The 16,262-nt window shown below is 45.8% G+C and overlaps 2 protein-coding genes across 3 annotated transcripts in view; one reads left to right on the forward strand and one right to left on the reverse strand.

Annotated features, from left to right (window-relative positions):
* DROSHA (drosha ribonuclease III) overlaps positions 1 to 7,080 on the reverse strand; it is a 300,535-nt gene extending 293,455 nt beyond the window's left edge. Inside the window, exons 1-3 of the mRNA XM_069730615.1 lie at positions 7,028 to 7,080; positions 3,628 to 4,484; positions 1,639 to 1,710 (exon numbers count right to left, since the gene is read on the reverse strand). Of these exons, the coding sequence (XP_069586716.1) occupies positions 1,639 to 1,710; positions 3,628 to 4,481 (926 nt within the window). The 5' untranslated portion in view covers positions 4,482 to 4,484; positions 7,028 to 7,080. The remainder of the gene's footprint in view (positions 1 to 1,638; positions 1,711 to 3,627; positions 4,485 to 7,027) is intronic.
* A 274-nt stretch (positions 7,081 to 7,354) lies between these two features.
* The window catches only part of C6H5orf22 (chromosome 6 C5orf22 homolog), a 145,740-nt gene continuing 136,832 nt past the window's right edge, over positions 7,355 to 16,262 (forward strand). Inside the window, exon 1 of one of the 2 annotated variants that reach the window (XM_069730618.1) lies at positions 7,355 to 7,488. Coding sequence is in view for 1 of the 2 variants with exons in the window: in XM_069730616.1 (XP_069586717.1) it covers positions 7,527 to 7,592 (66 nt within the window). In the remaining variant the exon portion in view is untranslated. Of the gene's footprint in view, positions 7,593 to 16,262 lie in introns of both variants that reach the window. The other variant, XM_069730616.1, reaches the window with a different exon arrangement.

Consider the following 16,262-nt stretch of genomic DNA (forward strand, 5'->3'; position numbering starts at 1 on the left):
GTTTGCAAAAACAGGGTCCTCTCCCCTCTGTACCAGTCTGTCTTTGTAAATGTGTTCACTGTAAATGATATCTATAACTCTGTATGTAACCCCTTTCTCATGTACAGCACCATAGAATTAATGGTGCAATATACTGTACATAAATAATAATAATTTAAGGACAGAAGTGTTTTCTCTTGTACTCGTAGGAGCTTATCACTGGTGCTAGTGAGGAAAGTATATGTAATATATAAAGCTGAATGTGTGTATGTGTGTATGTATGTATGTATGCTATATACAGGAGGAGATGACACACAGGTATATACTATATACAGGGGAGATGACACAGGTATATACTATATACAGGAGATGACATACAGATATATATTATATACAGGAGGAGATGACACACACTTATACTATATACAGGGGAGATGATACACAGGTATATACTATATACAGGGGAGATGACATACAGGTACACACTATATACAGGAGGAGATGACACAGGTATATACTATATACAGGAGCAGATGACACAGGTATATACTATATACAGGAGGAGATGACTTACAGGTATATACTATATACAGGAGATGACACACGTATATACTATATACAGGAGGAGATGACTTACAGGTCTATACTATATAAAAGAGGAGATGACACATAGGAAAATAGAGGAGGAGATGACATACAGCAGGTATATACTATATACAGGGGAGATGACATACAGGTGTATATATATATATATATATATATATATATATATATATGAGATGACATACAGGTATATAGTATATACAGAAGAGATGACATACAGGTATATACTATATATAGGAGGAGATGACACAGGTATATACAATATACAGGTGGAGATGACATACAGCAGGTATATACTATTTACAGGGGAGATGACATTCAGGTATATACTATATACAGGAGATGACATACAGGTGTCTACTATATATAAGGGAGATGACAAACATGTATATACTGAGGGGAAAATGAGAGGTGTGAGGTGAAAATGAGGGGTGTGATGTGAAAATGAAAAGGTGTGAGTGCAAAATGAGAGGAGTGAGGGAAAATAGTGGAGTGATCGGAAAATGACAGATGTGAGGTTGAAATGACAAGTGTTAGGAGGGAATGAGAGGAGTGAGGGGGAAAATGAGAGGAGTGAGGGGGAAAATGAGAGGAGTGAGGGGGAAAATGAGAGGAGTGAGGGGGAAAATGAGAGGAGTGAGGGGGAAAATGAGAGGAGTGAGGGGGAAAATGAGAGGAGTGAGGGGGAAAATGAGAGGAGTGAGGGGAAAATAAGGGAAGTGAGGTGCTATAACTAACCACAGATATTTACTATGCCCAGGCAACGCCGGGGTCTTCAGCTAGTATAAGATATAATAATAATGGAGCTCTTCTCCAGCAAACTGCTGATCAGCGTCAAATGATTCCCATCATCAGTTATTTCCACATCGGGATAGATTGACAAGTCTTTTCACCTAAATACAAAGTTAGCCGGATGCGGAGTAGAGGGAGGAAGCCACACGGAGGACACCTAAATAATATGCTGCAGAGTGACACAGTTGTAATTAGGGAGCCCATTACTGTTTCTGGCCACCCATGGATATGCCAGTATACAACTGGTTTCCTCAAAGTATTTACCTTTTTGGCCTCTTCCTATAACTTCTGTCTGGACTCGGTGATCTTCGGCTATCCCGGTGCCTGTGCCTATCCCTTTATGGTTAGAGAATGAAACAACACATGAAAGTGGCCTTACGTTGTAGTAGATGTGCAGACAGGAAGAGCACTGGGTGAAATTACTGCTCTACATTTAAGCCCATGTCCACCATAGTATAGTTTCCATACTAAACTGGATAGTCTGTAATAACAATGCTGTACTATATTCCAATCATAATTCTGCAAACTTCATTGGAAAATATCAGAAAATGACTTATTGTTTAAATCAGGTTTTTGTGCTACATGCATGTTAACCCCTAAACGACTAGAGGTATTTTTGTTTCTGTGTTTCCGGCTTTTGCTCCCCTTCTTGCCAGAGCCATAACTTTTTTACTTTTCCATCAATATGGCCATGTCCAGGCTTGTTTTTTGTGGGACAAGTTGCACTTTTGAATGACACCATTGGTTTTAAGATATCGTGTACTGGAAAACAGGAAAAACTTCCAAGCGTGGTGAAATTGCAAAAAAAGTGCAGTTCCACAGGTTTTTTTTGTTTTTTTTTTAATATGTTCACTAAATGCTAAAACTGACCTACTATTATTATTCTCCAGGTCATTAAGCATTCATAGACACCAAATATGTCTAGGTTCTTTTATTATTTAAGTGGTGAAAAAAAATTCCAAAGTTTGTTAAAAAAAATAAATAAAACAAATTGAGCCATTTGACGATACCCGTAGTCTCCATCTCTCATGATCTGGGGTTGAGTGAGGCTTTATTTTTTGCGTGCCAAGCTGATGCTTTTAATGATAGATTAATGGTGCAGATACGATCTTTTGATCCCCTGTTATTGCATTTTAATGCAATGTCGCGGCGACCAAAAAAAATGTAATTCTGGTGTATTGACTTTTTTCTCGTTACACCGTTTAGCGATCGAGTTAATTTTTTTATATTGACAGATCGCATGATTCTGAACGCGGTGATACCAAATAGGTGTACATTTAAATTGTTTTTTATTGTTTTATATTGAATGGGGCAAAAGTGGAGTGATTGGAACTTTTATATTTTTAAAACCTTTTTTTTTACTGTTTGCATGCTTCAATAGTCTCCATGGGTGACTAGTAGCTGCAGTAGTTTGATCTGCTGTGCTACACACTGGCGATGATCAGGTTGCCTGTCTGTAACAGAAACACTCACTTGCTATGAGCACCGAGAACCGGGCGGCGCTCATAGCAATCCGGCAATGACAACCACAGAGGTCTGCTGGAGACCTCTGGTTGTCATGCCGACTTATCGATGACCCGCGATCACCAATGGCTGGGATTTCCAACACGCTTCCGGAAGGCGCAAGTTAAATGCCACTGTCAGAGATTGACAGCGGGAATTTAACTAGTTAACAGCCACAGGTGGATAGGGATTCCAACAGCAGCTGTTGCGGGCACATGTCAGCTGTATACATCAGCTGACATGTGCCCGGAAAGGTGCGGGCTCAACGCTGGAGCCCGCACCAAACAGGGGGAGTCTGACATCGGCATACGCCGATGTCAGAAAGGGGTTAAAAACATTTTGGAAATGTTTTTTTTTTTCATATTACGATCTTTGTTAAACAAAAAAACAAAATGAGTAATCTTAAAATTTTCCAGGAGGCCAGACTCGTCGTGGAACAAAATGAATTATCTTCTCTTTGGACAGGTGAGAGTTTGCTTTTTTTTATGTTTTTAAATTAAATGAGTAAGGATAAACACTTTGATGGGAGGAGTGCTTCTATATCGTGAGAATTAATAATGCCTTGAAGATTGAGAAATTCATGGGAATATTATTGAGGCTAAATCTGCCTACTAATTTTGTTGCTAAGACATCATCTAGATTCCCAAATTTAAATAGGGTCTATTTAAGGACACAGGTAATTAGTCCATAAATTATTTCAAAACTGAACAAAAACCCTTATAAATTGTATTACACTGTATTCTAACCCACCTGTTACGTTCATAACTTCCATGTCGCGGAGGGGTCCTGCCATGTGACGGGGTCCTACTGTATTCATAGTCTGATCTCCGTCGACTACTGTCTGGTCTTCTATTCCGGTCAGGACTCCTTCCACGATCTCTTCGATCACAATGTTTTTCCGAACGGTGTCGCTCACTATGACTGTATTCCCTGTGGCGATGAGCATCATAGTGTTTGCCCCTATCTGGCGTCCTATGGTCGCTCTGTGGTTTATCAGCTTGGTACTGGCTGTGACTAGTGTGTCGGTAATGGCTGCTGCTTTGAAAAGATGCTGAACTCTGTTGGTAGCTACTGAAGTTAGGAACTGGCTGAGGTGGAGGTGGCGGTGGTGGAAAAGATTGTGGTGGATACCCGGATGGATATACTGGTTGATAGCCTACGTGTGGCAATGGTGGGGGCATAATGGGTGGTGGTGGCATTAGAGGAGGCACCATGTAAGGATAAGTGCCTTGTGCTGTTGGGGGACCAGTAGGTGGAGGGTTACTTGGCCCAAGTGTAGAAGGAGGGACAGGAGGAAAACATGGTGGCATTGGGTAACTTTGCCTGACGGGATAAGTAGGCCTGGGAAGACATTGGCTTATTGTACTTTGTGTTGGCGGAGTAACAGGTGGCGGATAACACATGTAATCTGGTCTTGGGGGCATGTAATTTGTATTTGGAAGGCTGGAAAACGTGGGAGGTGGAGTACTTTGTGTATCATAGGAATACTGCCCAGAAGATTGCTGTAACTGGGTTGGCCTGACATTTTGTGGCCGATAGGTCTGTATTGAAGCTGTCTGACCTCCTCTGGCCGGTTGCCCACCTCTTCCTGCTGGTATAGACATTATCTAGAGTGCAAAAGAAAAATATATAAGAACTGTTAGCACCCACCATAGATTTACAAACAGTAATAAAAAATAAAACAAATGGGTGTTTGTGTGTATACATGTGTATATATATATATATATATATATATATATATATATATATATATATATATATATATTAGCATTCAAAGTTGCTAGTTGACCAGTTATGGGATCTTGGGAAACTTATTTTTTTTCGTAATTTGCATGAGGCTCAATGGATAAATAGGTGATTTAGAAGAACAGCAGTGGGGAACCTCCGGCCCGTGGGCCATTGACCTTTTCTGTGACCCCCTAGGGATATCTGTCTACCCCAGCCCCACCAGGGCTGGTGTCTATGCCAGCCCCAGCGCCACCTCCCAGCGTCTGCGCCACTGGCTCCAGGGGGTCGTCTGCCCCAAGGGCTCCTGTGTCCCGTATTACCTAACGATGCCCTATGCGCTCTGCTGTCAGTCATGATCTCTCAAGGGGACCATTTGTCATGTCACGTGATACATGTACTGGGGGAGAAGAATGTCCTCCAAAGTGCCCAGTGCTCTGCCTACTATTAAAGGGAACCTGTCACCCCCAAAATCGTATATGAGCTGCGGCCACCGGCATCAGGGGCTTATCTACAGCATTCTGTAATGTTGTAGATAAGCCCCCGAAGTAACCTGAAAGGTGAGAAAAAGAGGTTAGATTATACTCACCCAGGGACAGTCCCGGTTCGGGTCCGATGGGCATCGCGGTCCGGGGCCTCCCATCTTCTTATGATCACGTCCTCTTCTGGTCTTCACGCCGCGGCTCCGGCGCAGGCGTACTTTGTCTGTCCTGTTGAGGGCAGAGCAAAGTACTGCAGTGCGCTGGTGCTGGGCCTCTCTGACCTTTCCGGCGCCTGCGCACTGCAGTACTTTGGTCTGCCCTTAACAGACAAAGTACGCCTGCGCCACAGCAAGAAGAAGACGTCATCTGATGAAGATAGGAGGCCCCGGACCGCAGCGAGACCACCCCTGGGTGAGTATAATGTAATCTTTATTTCTCATCTTTCAGGTTACATGAGGGGCTTATCTATAGCCTTACAGAATGCTGTACATAAGCCCCTGATGCCAGTGGCCGCAGCTCATATACGATTTTGGGGATGACAGGTTCCCTTTAATCCGCCCCTGGATAGGTGATAATCTAAGGCCCTCCAGCTGTAGGGGGCACACTGTGCATGCTCGCCCCGTGTAGGGAGAGCGCAGATGTACAGACTCGCTGCTCAGGGAAACTGCACACGCTCATCCTCAGAGACACAGCGGGACGTCTCTTGCAAGAACTAAGTGCAAACCTCTGACCAGTGAGGTCCTGGGAGGTAGAGGACAGTGTGGAGAATGTATTACATTTATCACCACCCTGTATGTTCTCCATAGCGGCTGACCCTGCGTATGATGGTGGGAGACCCCCTAACTGCAGGCTGGGCTCACCCAGTGTGGCCGCAGCTGCCCGCCAGGTGAGGATGAACACCCCGTACAGCATGGCTCATTGTAAACCGCAGTGCAGCCCCTCTAAAACAGCACCAGTCTGCACTGCAGACCCCGGCCTCAATGGTATAAGGCCATGTGCACACATTGCGGATTTCCTGCAGATCTGCAGCATTTTTTTCCACGCAGAAACGCTACAAATCTGCAAGTGATTTACAGTACAATGTAAATCAATGGCAAAAAAAAAAATGCTGTGCTGATGGTGCGGAAAAATCTGCACGGAAACCACAGCAGATTCAAAAAAGGAGCATGTCAATTCTTTGGGTATGTGCACACGTTGTGGATTTTGCTCCAGATCCGCAGCGGTTCTGACGCTGTGGATTCGCAGCAGTTTTCCATGCGTTTACAGTACCATGTAAACCTATAGAACACAAAATCCGCAGTACACATGCTGCGGAAAATACCGCGCGGAAACGTAGCGTTGTGTATTCCGCCGCATGTCAATTCTTTGTGCGGATTCCGCTGCGGTTTACACCTGTTCCTCAATAGGAATCAACAGGTGTTAAAACCGCAGGTGGAATCCGCTAACAAAAAAAACACAGTACAATCAGCGGTAATTCCGCAGTGCTTTTTACCTGCGGATTTACAAAAACAGGTGCGGAAAAATCCGCAGAGATCCCACCTATGTGTGCACATAGTCTTTCTGCAGATCTGCTGCGTTTCTGCACCTATTCCATTATAGAAATCCGCACAAAAATCTGCAACGTGTGCACATACCAAAAAAGGTGCAGATTCTGACCTGCGTTTTCTGCCAGCAAATGCAGAATCTGCAACGTGTGCACATAGCCTCACAGTATAGATGCTAGTGATGCCCTGTGCCCACCCCGCACCCTGAGGCCACACTTTCCAATGAAGCTACTCCTTCCCTAGCACGCCGTGCGCATCTAGGGCCAACATTTGCTTCCATAGTTTACCACTTTGGACCAGCGGGCACCAGTATAAGGACAAGCTGCAGTGGGCAGGGAAGAGAACCAACATCAACAGTAATATATGAGGAGCGACCACAACCTCCATCATCACACTCACCCAGCACCAGCAGCGGAGCCGAGCCACGGATGTCCCGCCGACATACAGGGCACCAGGCATGTCACGTGAGAAGAACCCTGCGTGTCAATTGGTTGTATTCCATGCCAATCACACACGTGACAAGAAAGGCCAATAAGCACAGACTAAAAGCAAAACATGGATCCGCCATCTTTAATAAGGGCACATGACCGGCCTTTGTTATACAGGATGTATATAATGAAAGCAGCTGTCTGGGCTCGTGATACGGCAGCGCTAAGGAAGTGACATAATGCAGGGGAGAGGCGTGTTATAAGGAGCTGCGCTGTTCTCCTACGTGAGTCATAGTAAGGGAAACCTGAGGGATTGACCTGAGTAAAGATGGCGGCCAGGGGTCTGCAGACTTCCTACCGGTGTGCACGTTTCCGTTGGCCAATCAGCGCTGTGGGCCGGCGCTGTCCTGTCTGCACTGCACTCTGCAGCAGGTGAGACCGGAGACGGTTCTGTCTGTGAGGAGCGCGCCATGAGCGGCCGCCGCCTGAGGAGATACCAGGAGCTGCCGGTGTGGGTGGTGGAGGACCACCACGATGTACGTACACAGCCCACCTGCCCAGTGTTCTGCTGCACGAGTCCCATGAGAAGTGGCTGGCGATAGGTGTCATTACATTAAAGGGGTGACTCCCGTCTTAAAGGGGTGGTTTCTATTTACAGTTTGTTGTCTTGGAAACCGACCACCATCTACTAGACCACAGAACATGCGCAGTGCTTACAAGCTCCTCTCTGTTGGTCTTGTATCTGTAAACAGTGTTTTGATGATGCTCGGCAGCACGATCCGACTTCTTAAACCGCACAGCAGCAGTGGCTGGTCTCCTAGACGATTGACTTACAATTGTGAAATGGGTTGTGCCTTTTTCCGGAAAGTGGCCCAAAATTGTGCAAAATAACAGCAATTACTCGCCGTCTCTGGTCCCAGACCGCCGCTCCTGTGCCAGTGTTTAGAGAAGGGCGCTCGTCACCACACTAGCCAATCGCTCATAATGGAGGATAGCACAACCACTAGAATCCTTCTTTAACCCCTTTACCCCCAAGGGTGGTTTGCACGTTAATGACCAGGCCAATTTTTACAATTCTGACCACTGTCCCTTTATGAGGTTATAACTCTGGAACGCTTCAATGGATCCTGGTGACTCTGACATTGTTTTCTCATGACATATTGTACTTCATGACAATGGTAAAAATTCTTTGATAGTACCTGCGTTTATTTGTGAAAAAAACGGAAATTTGGCGAAAATTATGAAAATTTCGCAATTTTCCAACTTTGAATTTTTATGCAATTAAATCACAGAGATATGTCACACAAATACTTAATAAGTAACATTTCCCACATGTCTACTTTACATCAGCACAATTTTGGAACCAAAATTTTTTTTTGTTAGGGAGTTATAAGGGTTAAAAGTTGACCAGCAATTTCTCATTTCTACAACACCATTTTTATTTAGGGACCACATCACATTTGAAGTCATTTTGAGGGGTCTATATGATAGAAAATACCCAAGTGTGACACCATTCTAAAAACTACACCCCTCAAGGTGCTCAAAACCATATTCAAGAAGTTTATTAACCCTTCTGGTGCTTCACAGGAATTTTTTGAATGTTTAAATAAAAATGAACATTTAACTTTTTTTCACAAAAAATTTAATTCAGCTCCAATTTGTTTTATTTTACCAAGGGTAACAGGAGAAAATGGACCCCAAACATTGTTGTACAATTTGTCCTGAGTATGCCAATACCCCACATGTGGGGGTAAACCACTGTTTGGGCGCATGGCAGAGCTCGGAAGCGAAGGAGTGCCATTTGACTTTTCAATGCAAAATTGACTGGAATTGAGATGGGACGCCATGTTGCGTTTGGAGAGCCCCTGATGTGGCTAAACATTGAAACCCCCCACAAGTGACACCATTTTGGAAAGTAGACCCCCTAAGGAACTTATCTAGAGGTGTGGTGAGCACTTTGACCCACCAAGAGCTTCACAGAAGTTTATAATGCAGAGCCGTAAAAATAAAACAAAATTTTTTTCCCACAAAAATTATTTTTTTAGCCCCCAGTTTTGTATTTTTCCTGAGGGTAACAGGAGAAATTGGACCCCAAAATTTGTTGCCCAATTTGTCCTGAGTGCGATGATACACCATATGTGGGGGGAACCACTGTTTGGGCACATGGGAGGGCTCAGAAGGGAAGGAGTGCCATTTGAATGCAGACTTAAGCATTTGAATGCAGACTTAAGCGACGCTGCAGCGACACCGACAACGATCCGGATCGCTGCAGCGTCGCTGTTTGGTCGCTGGAGAGCTGTCACACAGACCGCTCTCCAGCGACCAACTATCCCGAGGTCCCCGGTAACCACTGTAAACATCGGGTAACTAAGCGCAGGGCCGCGCTTAGTAACCCGATGTTTACCCTGGTTACCATGCTAAATGTAAAAAAAAACAAACACTAGATACTTACCTACCGCTGTCTGTCCTCCAGCGCTGCGCTCTGCTTCTCTGCTCTCCTCCTGTACTGGCTGTGAGCCGGAAAGCACAGCGGTGACGTCAGAGATGGCCACATCATTTCCATTAGTCTAGCTGGCCCAAGGTGGCGCTAAGCATAACACTTGTCATCTAATTGGGCAGGTGGAAATGTTTTTTTCCAGAGCGTCCCTCCTGACAGCACCACCACCAGGAGGTTGTCCTTCTTATCCTTGATAGGGACAGGAAACACAGAAGAGGTTAAATAGCCCCTCCCCACCTCCACCCCTCAGTGTTTTTCCTGTCCCTATCAGGGACAGACGCAGAGGAGAGTGGCACGGCTTACCGTGCTGAAGATTCCAGGTCCGGTCGAGCAGGGCTCCCGGAGCGGCCTCATCCCTCAATCCGAGGGCTCTGAGAGGGCAGAGCGGGTCTCTGCATGGCGGCGTTGATACCGCCGGAGGTCCCTCAACGGCCGGGTGAGCTGTGCTCCCAACTCCGGTGCATCCCTCTTTAGGGGGCTCTGCACCTTCTCGCTGCACCAGCGGTGATTCCCCTGCTCGCGCCAGGAAGCGCGCCAGGTCGGGCCTGCGGTGTCATGGCGGCGCTCAGCGGGCGCCGGGTCGTCTTGGCGTCCCGCGTCATCGGGGCGCGTCGCGTCGGGGACGTGCCGCGTCATCAGGACGCGTCGCGTTGTCGGCGCGCCGGGTCATCGGGGCGCGCCGCGTCCTGGCGATGCGCTGGATCACTTGCGCCGCATCTTGACAGGTGCCGCGTCAGCGCTGCAATCACCAATGACTTCCGGTGGCGTTCCGGAAACAGCTGAAGCCTCAGGAACGCCGGAAGTTGGGTCGAGCTGTATCATACAGCCGAACAGTGACCATCACCCGCAGTAATCACCGGCAGCTGAGCTCGGAAGGAGGACGAATCAGATGTTCTGAAGACAGGTGAGATACCTATTTACTGACGAACATCTGACTGCACACTGATCCCAGAGAGATGGAGGGTGTAGATCGTCCAGAGGTCCTGTCGTCAGAGCTCACCCCTGGTCATGTAAGTTATACATAGGGGGTTTATATCATATGGCAACACAAAGCTATAGGGCCTCTTTATATCTATTGCAGGATAAAGAGGCGTCCAAACGTCCAGCGTCAGGCCAAAAGCGCAGGACAAGTAAATACCCTCTGTGCTCAAATAGACTACCAGAAGGGCACAGAAAAAAAGTATGTGATAAATGCATGGCAGGACTGCTGGAAGGAGAACAGGCTTCCCTTCTAGATAATATTAAATCTATGATCAGAGAGGAAGTACAATCCACAGTCTCAGCGATGTTGCCAGTCGACCCTCCCCGTCCTAAGAGACCTAGGTGGGAACAAGATCTCAGTTCGGAAGAAGGGGAGCTTTCAGCCTACTCCGCATCCGATTCCATGGAGGGAGAACCCTCTTCAAATATTCCCTCAGAAGAAAGAAAGAGGTACCTATTTGCCTCTGAACACACGGAGACACTGCTACAGGCTGTCAGAGATACCATGAAGGTAGAAGAAGCCACAGAACCCCTTACAGTCCAAGACGAGATGTTTGGGGGGCTCAGAGCTCGTAGGAGCAGAGTGTTTCCCGTAAATCGCCATATTCAGGAAATGATCTTAGAGGAATGGAGCGATGTGGGGAAGAAATTGATAGTACCAAGGGATTTCAAATATCGTCTGCCCTTTGACCCAGAGGAGACAAAGATCTGGGAATCAGTTCCTAAGGTGGATATACCGGTAGCTAAGGTCTCAAAAAAGACCGCCATCCCTTTTGAGGACTCTTCAGGCCTTAAAGATCCGATGGACAAAAGATCTGAAGATCTCCTCAGGAAAGCTTGGGAAGCTTCGGCCGCTGTCATGAAAGCCAATATTGCAGCCACTTCTGTAGCCAGGTCAATGTCTTTATGGGTAGAGAAACTAGAGACCCAAATTAATAATAAAATTCCTAGAGACGAGATCCTAAAATCTCTTCCGCTCTTAAAGATAGCAACAGACTTTATGGCCGACGCTTCGGCAGAGTCAGTACGGTTTGCTGCAAGGAACAATGCCCTGTCTAATGCAGCAAGGAGAGCTCTATGGCTCAGATCATGGTCTGGAGACACACAATCAAAAAATAAACTGTGTTCAATACCCTTCTCGGGCCTCCATGTCTTCGGTCCAGTATTGGACGAATTGCTTGAAAAAGCGGCAGACAAGAAAAAGGGTTTCCCGGAAGAGAAACCGAAAAACATACCGCCCTTTCGGAGGTCTCGATTTCATCCTAGGCAGGACTATAGAGGGAAAGGAAAAGGCGGAAGATGGAGCTACTCGAAGGGTGGTAGAGGCAGGGGTGCCTTTCAAGACCAAAAGTCAAAAACTAATAAACAATGACGCCAACTTAGTGGGTGGAAGGCTTCGGTACTTCCTACAAGGTTGGCAGAACATCACTCGAAACCCATGGATTCTAAGTCTTATAGAACATGGATACAAAATAGAGTTCAGCCGAAGACCTCCCAAAAGGTTTTGCCTAACCCAGACCCAGTCTTTATCGGTTCAACAGAGACTATTAAGGGATATTCAGGAACTTATCCAAATAAAAGCCGTCATTCCGGTACCTCATGCTCAGAGGTTCAGAGGACATTATTCGAGTCTGTTCTCCATAAAGAAACCAAACGGAGAATTTCGTACTATCATAAACTTGAAGCCCTTAAATCGGTCAGTCGTTTACAAACGATTCAAAATGGAATCCCTCAAAACGGCAATACCTCTGATCCGAGAGGGCTCAGTAATGAGCACTTTAGATCTAAAAAGTGCCTATTACCAGGTTCCCATCTCCGCCTCACACCAACAGTACCTCAGATTCGCCATAAAGGTTCAGGGCCAGATTCTACACTACCAGTTCACATGCCTGCCTTTCGGCATCTCATCAGCTCCCAGAGTTTTCACCAAACTCATGGCAGAGGTCATGGCGTTCTTGAGGGAGAAAGGAATACTCACCGTGCCCTATCTCGACGACATTCTGCTCATAGCAGACTCTCCACAACAAATGGAAAAAGACTTATCAACGACTATTTCACTCCTGGAAGAGCTAGGATGGCTTATAAACTTCGAAAAGTCAAACTTCAAACCCGAAACAAAGAAAGCCTTTCTCGGGGTAATCCTAGACTCGGTCCAGGAGCATACGTACCTCCCACTTCACAAGCAGGAGTCATTCAAAAAAGAAATTCAAAAATTTCAAAAACAAAAGCAAACATCCATAAGGAAGGCCATGCGAGTGTTGGGCTTAATGACCTCTTGCATTCCCAGCGTCCAGTGGAGCCAATATCACTCAAGACCCCTGCAGAAAGATATTCTCTCACGATGGGACGGCAGAGACGGAACCTTAGACAACAGGATTCGTCTGTCGCTACAAACGAAGAATTCACTGACATGGTGGACCATAACCAAAAATCTCGAAAAAGGAAGGCCTTGGAAAACATCGCCATGTATAACCATTACTACAGATGCAAGTCACAGTGGCTGGGGAGCCCACATAGAAGAAAGTTACTCCCAGGGGACTTGGCCGGTATCTGTGCAAAGCAGGTCCTCAAATTACAGAGAACTCAGGGCAGTCTGGGAGGCCCTAAAGGCATTCCAGGGGAAGTTAATAGACCAACACGTCTGTATTCTCTCAGACAACTCAACAACAGTGGCTTTTCTTCTGCACCAAGGAGGCCCAAAACATCATCATCTGCAAGATCTATCGGACTCGATATTCTTTTGGGCAGAACAGACAGTCAAGTCGATAACGGCGGTTCACCTGAAGGGAACCCAAAACCAGGTAGCAGACTTCCTAAGCAGAGAAAAATTATGTCCCACAGAATGGTCCTTAAACGAAGAAATCTTCCTCCAGATAACCCAACGTTGGGGCTTCCCAGAGGTAGATCTATTCGCCTCAAGGAAGAACGCAAAAACAAGGAAATTCTTCTCACTAAATCCAGGAGACAGACCATCAGGAATAGATGCGCTAGCTCAAAACTGGGACATGAGATTGGCTTACGCTTTTCCTCCATTGGCCCTAATACCGAGAGTACTGAGGAAAATTCAGGAGAGCCAGACATCGGTTATCCTAATAGCCCCTTACTGGCCCAAAAGGAGCTGGTTTTCCCTACTAAAGAAGATGTCCTGGGAAGATCCAATCCATCTACCAGTCGTGCCGGACCTTTTGTCTCAAGGGCCCTTGGTCCATCAAAACCCGGGCCTGTTACAGTTGGCAGCATGGATCCTGAAAAAGAGATCCTAAGAGCAAGAGGTCTCTCAGAGCCAGTCATTGCCACCATTCAGAATAGTAGGAAACCCGTAACTTCCGCAATATACAGGAAGGTATGGAAAAAGTTCTGCTCTCAAAGTCCAGTTCCTATATCGGTCTCCCACGGTCCGGACATTCCTAAAATTCTGGATTTTCTCCAGTCGGGGTTTGATAAAGGACTGAGGCCTAATACTCTAAAAGTACAAATCTCAGCCCTCAGTTCATTCTATGACATCCAGCTAGCCTCTCATCCATGGATAGTGAGGTTCGTCAAGGCCATTCAGAGACTTAGGCCTACAATTCGTAGTACAGTGCCTCCCTGGGACCTAAACCTGGTCTTGAATGAGCTCTGTAAAGAACCATATGAGCCACTGGCTCAAGCAAACCTGAGAGCCGTAACCCTTAAAGCTATCTTCTTGGTGGCAATAACGTCAGCACGACGCATCGGTGAGATCCAATCTTTCTCCATTAAACACCCGTACTTAAAGGTCCTCGATGACTGTATCATCCTTAAATTAGATCCCGGGTTCCTTCCTAAGGTGGTTTCAGACTTCCACAGAAGTCAAGAGATTATTTTGCCTACGTTCTGCCAGAACTTCTCTAACGAAAAAGAACGTTCTCTTCACGCTTTGGACGTAAAAAGAACAATTCTACACTACCTAGAGATCACAAATAGTTGGAGAATCGACTCTAACCTCTTCGTTCAGATGAATGGGAAGAACAAAGGAAAGAAAGCATCCAAAGCTACCCTAGCAAGATGGATTAAATCTACCATCATGGCAGCCTACATCTCGGCAGGAAGAACTCCTCCAGAAGGCCTTAAAGCGCATTCATTGAGAGCAATCTCTGCCTCATGGGCAGAGAGCGCTGGGGCTTCTATGGACCAAATTTGCAAAGCTGCGACATGGTCGGGGTCAAATACCTTTTGTAGACATTACAAATTAGATGTAACTGTGAATCAACAGACTACATTTGGGAGGAAAGTCCTCCAGGCTGTAATCCCGCCCTAAAAAAAAAAAAAAAATTAAGGAGTTATTTGGTACTCCTCCTGGTGGTGCTGTCAGGAGGGACGCTCTGGAAAGTAGGAATTAGTCCTACCGGTAAGTATGTTTCCAGGCGTCCATCATGACAGCACCCCTTATATACCCTCCCTTGAGTTCCTGTCTGATATGTGATATAAACATGTATAGAAGGAATTTCAATAAAATAGAGTTGCATCCATCCTGGTGTGGTACTTGGAAAATCACTGAGGGGTGGAGGTGGGGAGGGGCTATTTAACCTCTTCTGTGTTTCCTGTCCCTATCAAGGATAAGAAGGACAACCTCCTGGTGGTGGTGCTGTCATGATGGACGCCTGGAAACATACTTACCGGTAGGACTAATTCCTACTTTTTAATTGAGCAAGTGGTTTCAAAGGGTATAAGGAGACCCCCAAAAATCACTTGCCTAATGAGTTCCCTGTCACTCGAGCACTGCTCTGTATAATAATAATAATAATAATAATAATATTATTATCTTAGCGCCGACATATTCGGCAGCGCTTTACAGTTTCAAACACAGCAGTCATAAGTAACAACGTTAACAATACAATAATTAAAGCGAAATAAAACGACCCTGCTCGTGAGAGCTTACAATCTACAATGAGGTGGGGAGATACAAAGTACAGGTGTGTATTTACAATGATGTATTTACAATGATGGTCCAGCCATCTTCAGGCTGTGTGCACACGTTGCGTTTTTTCGCGTTTTTTTCCCGATAAAAACGCTATAAAACCGCAAAAAAATGCATACAATAAGCATCCCATCATTTAGAATGAATTCCGCATGTTTTGTGCACATGATGCGTTTTTTTCCGCAAAAAAAAAAACGCATCGCGGTAAACCGCAGCATGTTCATTAATTTTGCGTTTTTTTTGCGGATTTCCCACTACAAAATGCATTGGGAAGTGTCCGGAAAAAACCGCGGCAAAAACGTGGCAAAATCGCGGCAAAAACGCATGCGGTTTTCTTGCAGATTTCTTGCAGAAAATGTCCGGTTTTTCTCAAGAATTTTCTGCGAGAAATCCTGAACGTGTGCACATAGCCTCAGGGGTTGGGGGATAGATGGGGATAGTGAATGGGCAACACACAAACAAACATAACATGACTTTGATTACTGAATGTGATAGGCCGCTCTGAACAAATGTGTTTTGAGTGAGCGCCTAAAACTGTGCAAATTTTGGATGGTCCTAATATCTTGGGGTAGAGTATTCCAGAGGATTGGCGCAGCGCGGGAGAAGTCTTGGAGTCGGGAGTGGGAGGTACGGATTAGTGCAGAGGTTAGTCGAAAGTCATTTGCAGAGCGAAGAGGTCGGTTAGGCAGATAGACAGAAATGAGGGAGGAGATGTAAGGGGGTGCCGCACTGTGGAGAGCTTTGTGGGCGAGAACAAGTACTTTGAATTGTATCCTGTAATGAATGGGC

The sequence above is a fragment of the Ranitomeya imitator genome, chromosome 6 (genome assembly GCF_032444005.1).
Source record: "Ranitomeya imitator isolate aRanImi1 chromosome 6, aRanImi1.pri, whole genome shotgun sequence".
Taxonomy (NCBI): Eukaryota; Metazoa; Chordata; class Amphibia; order Anura; family Dendrobatidae; genus Ranitomeya; species Ranitomeya imitator.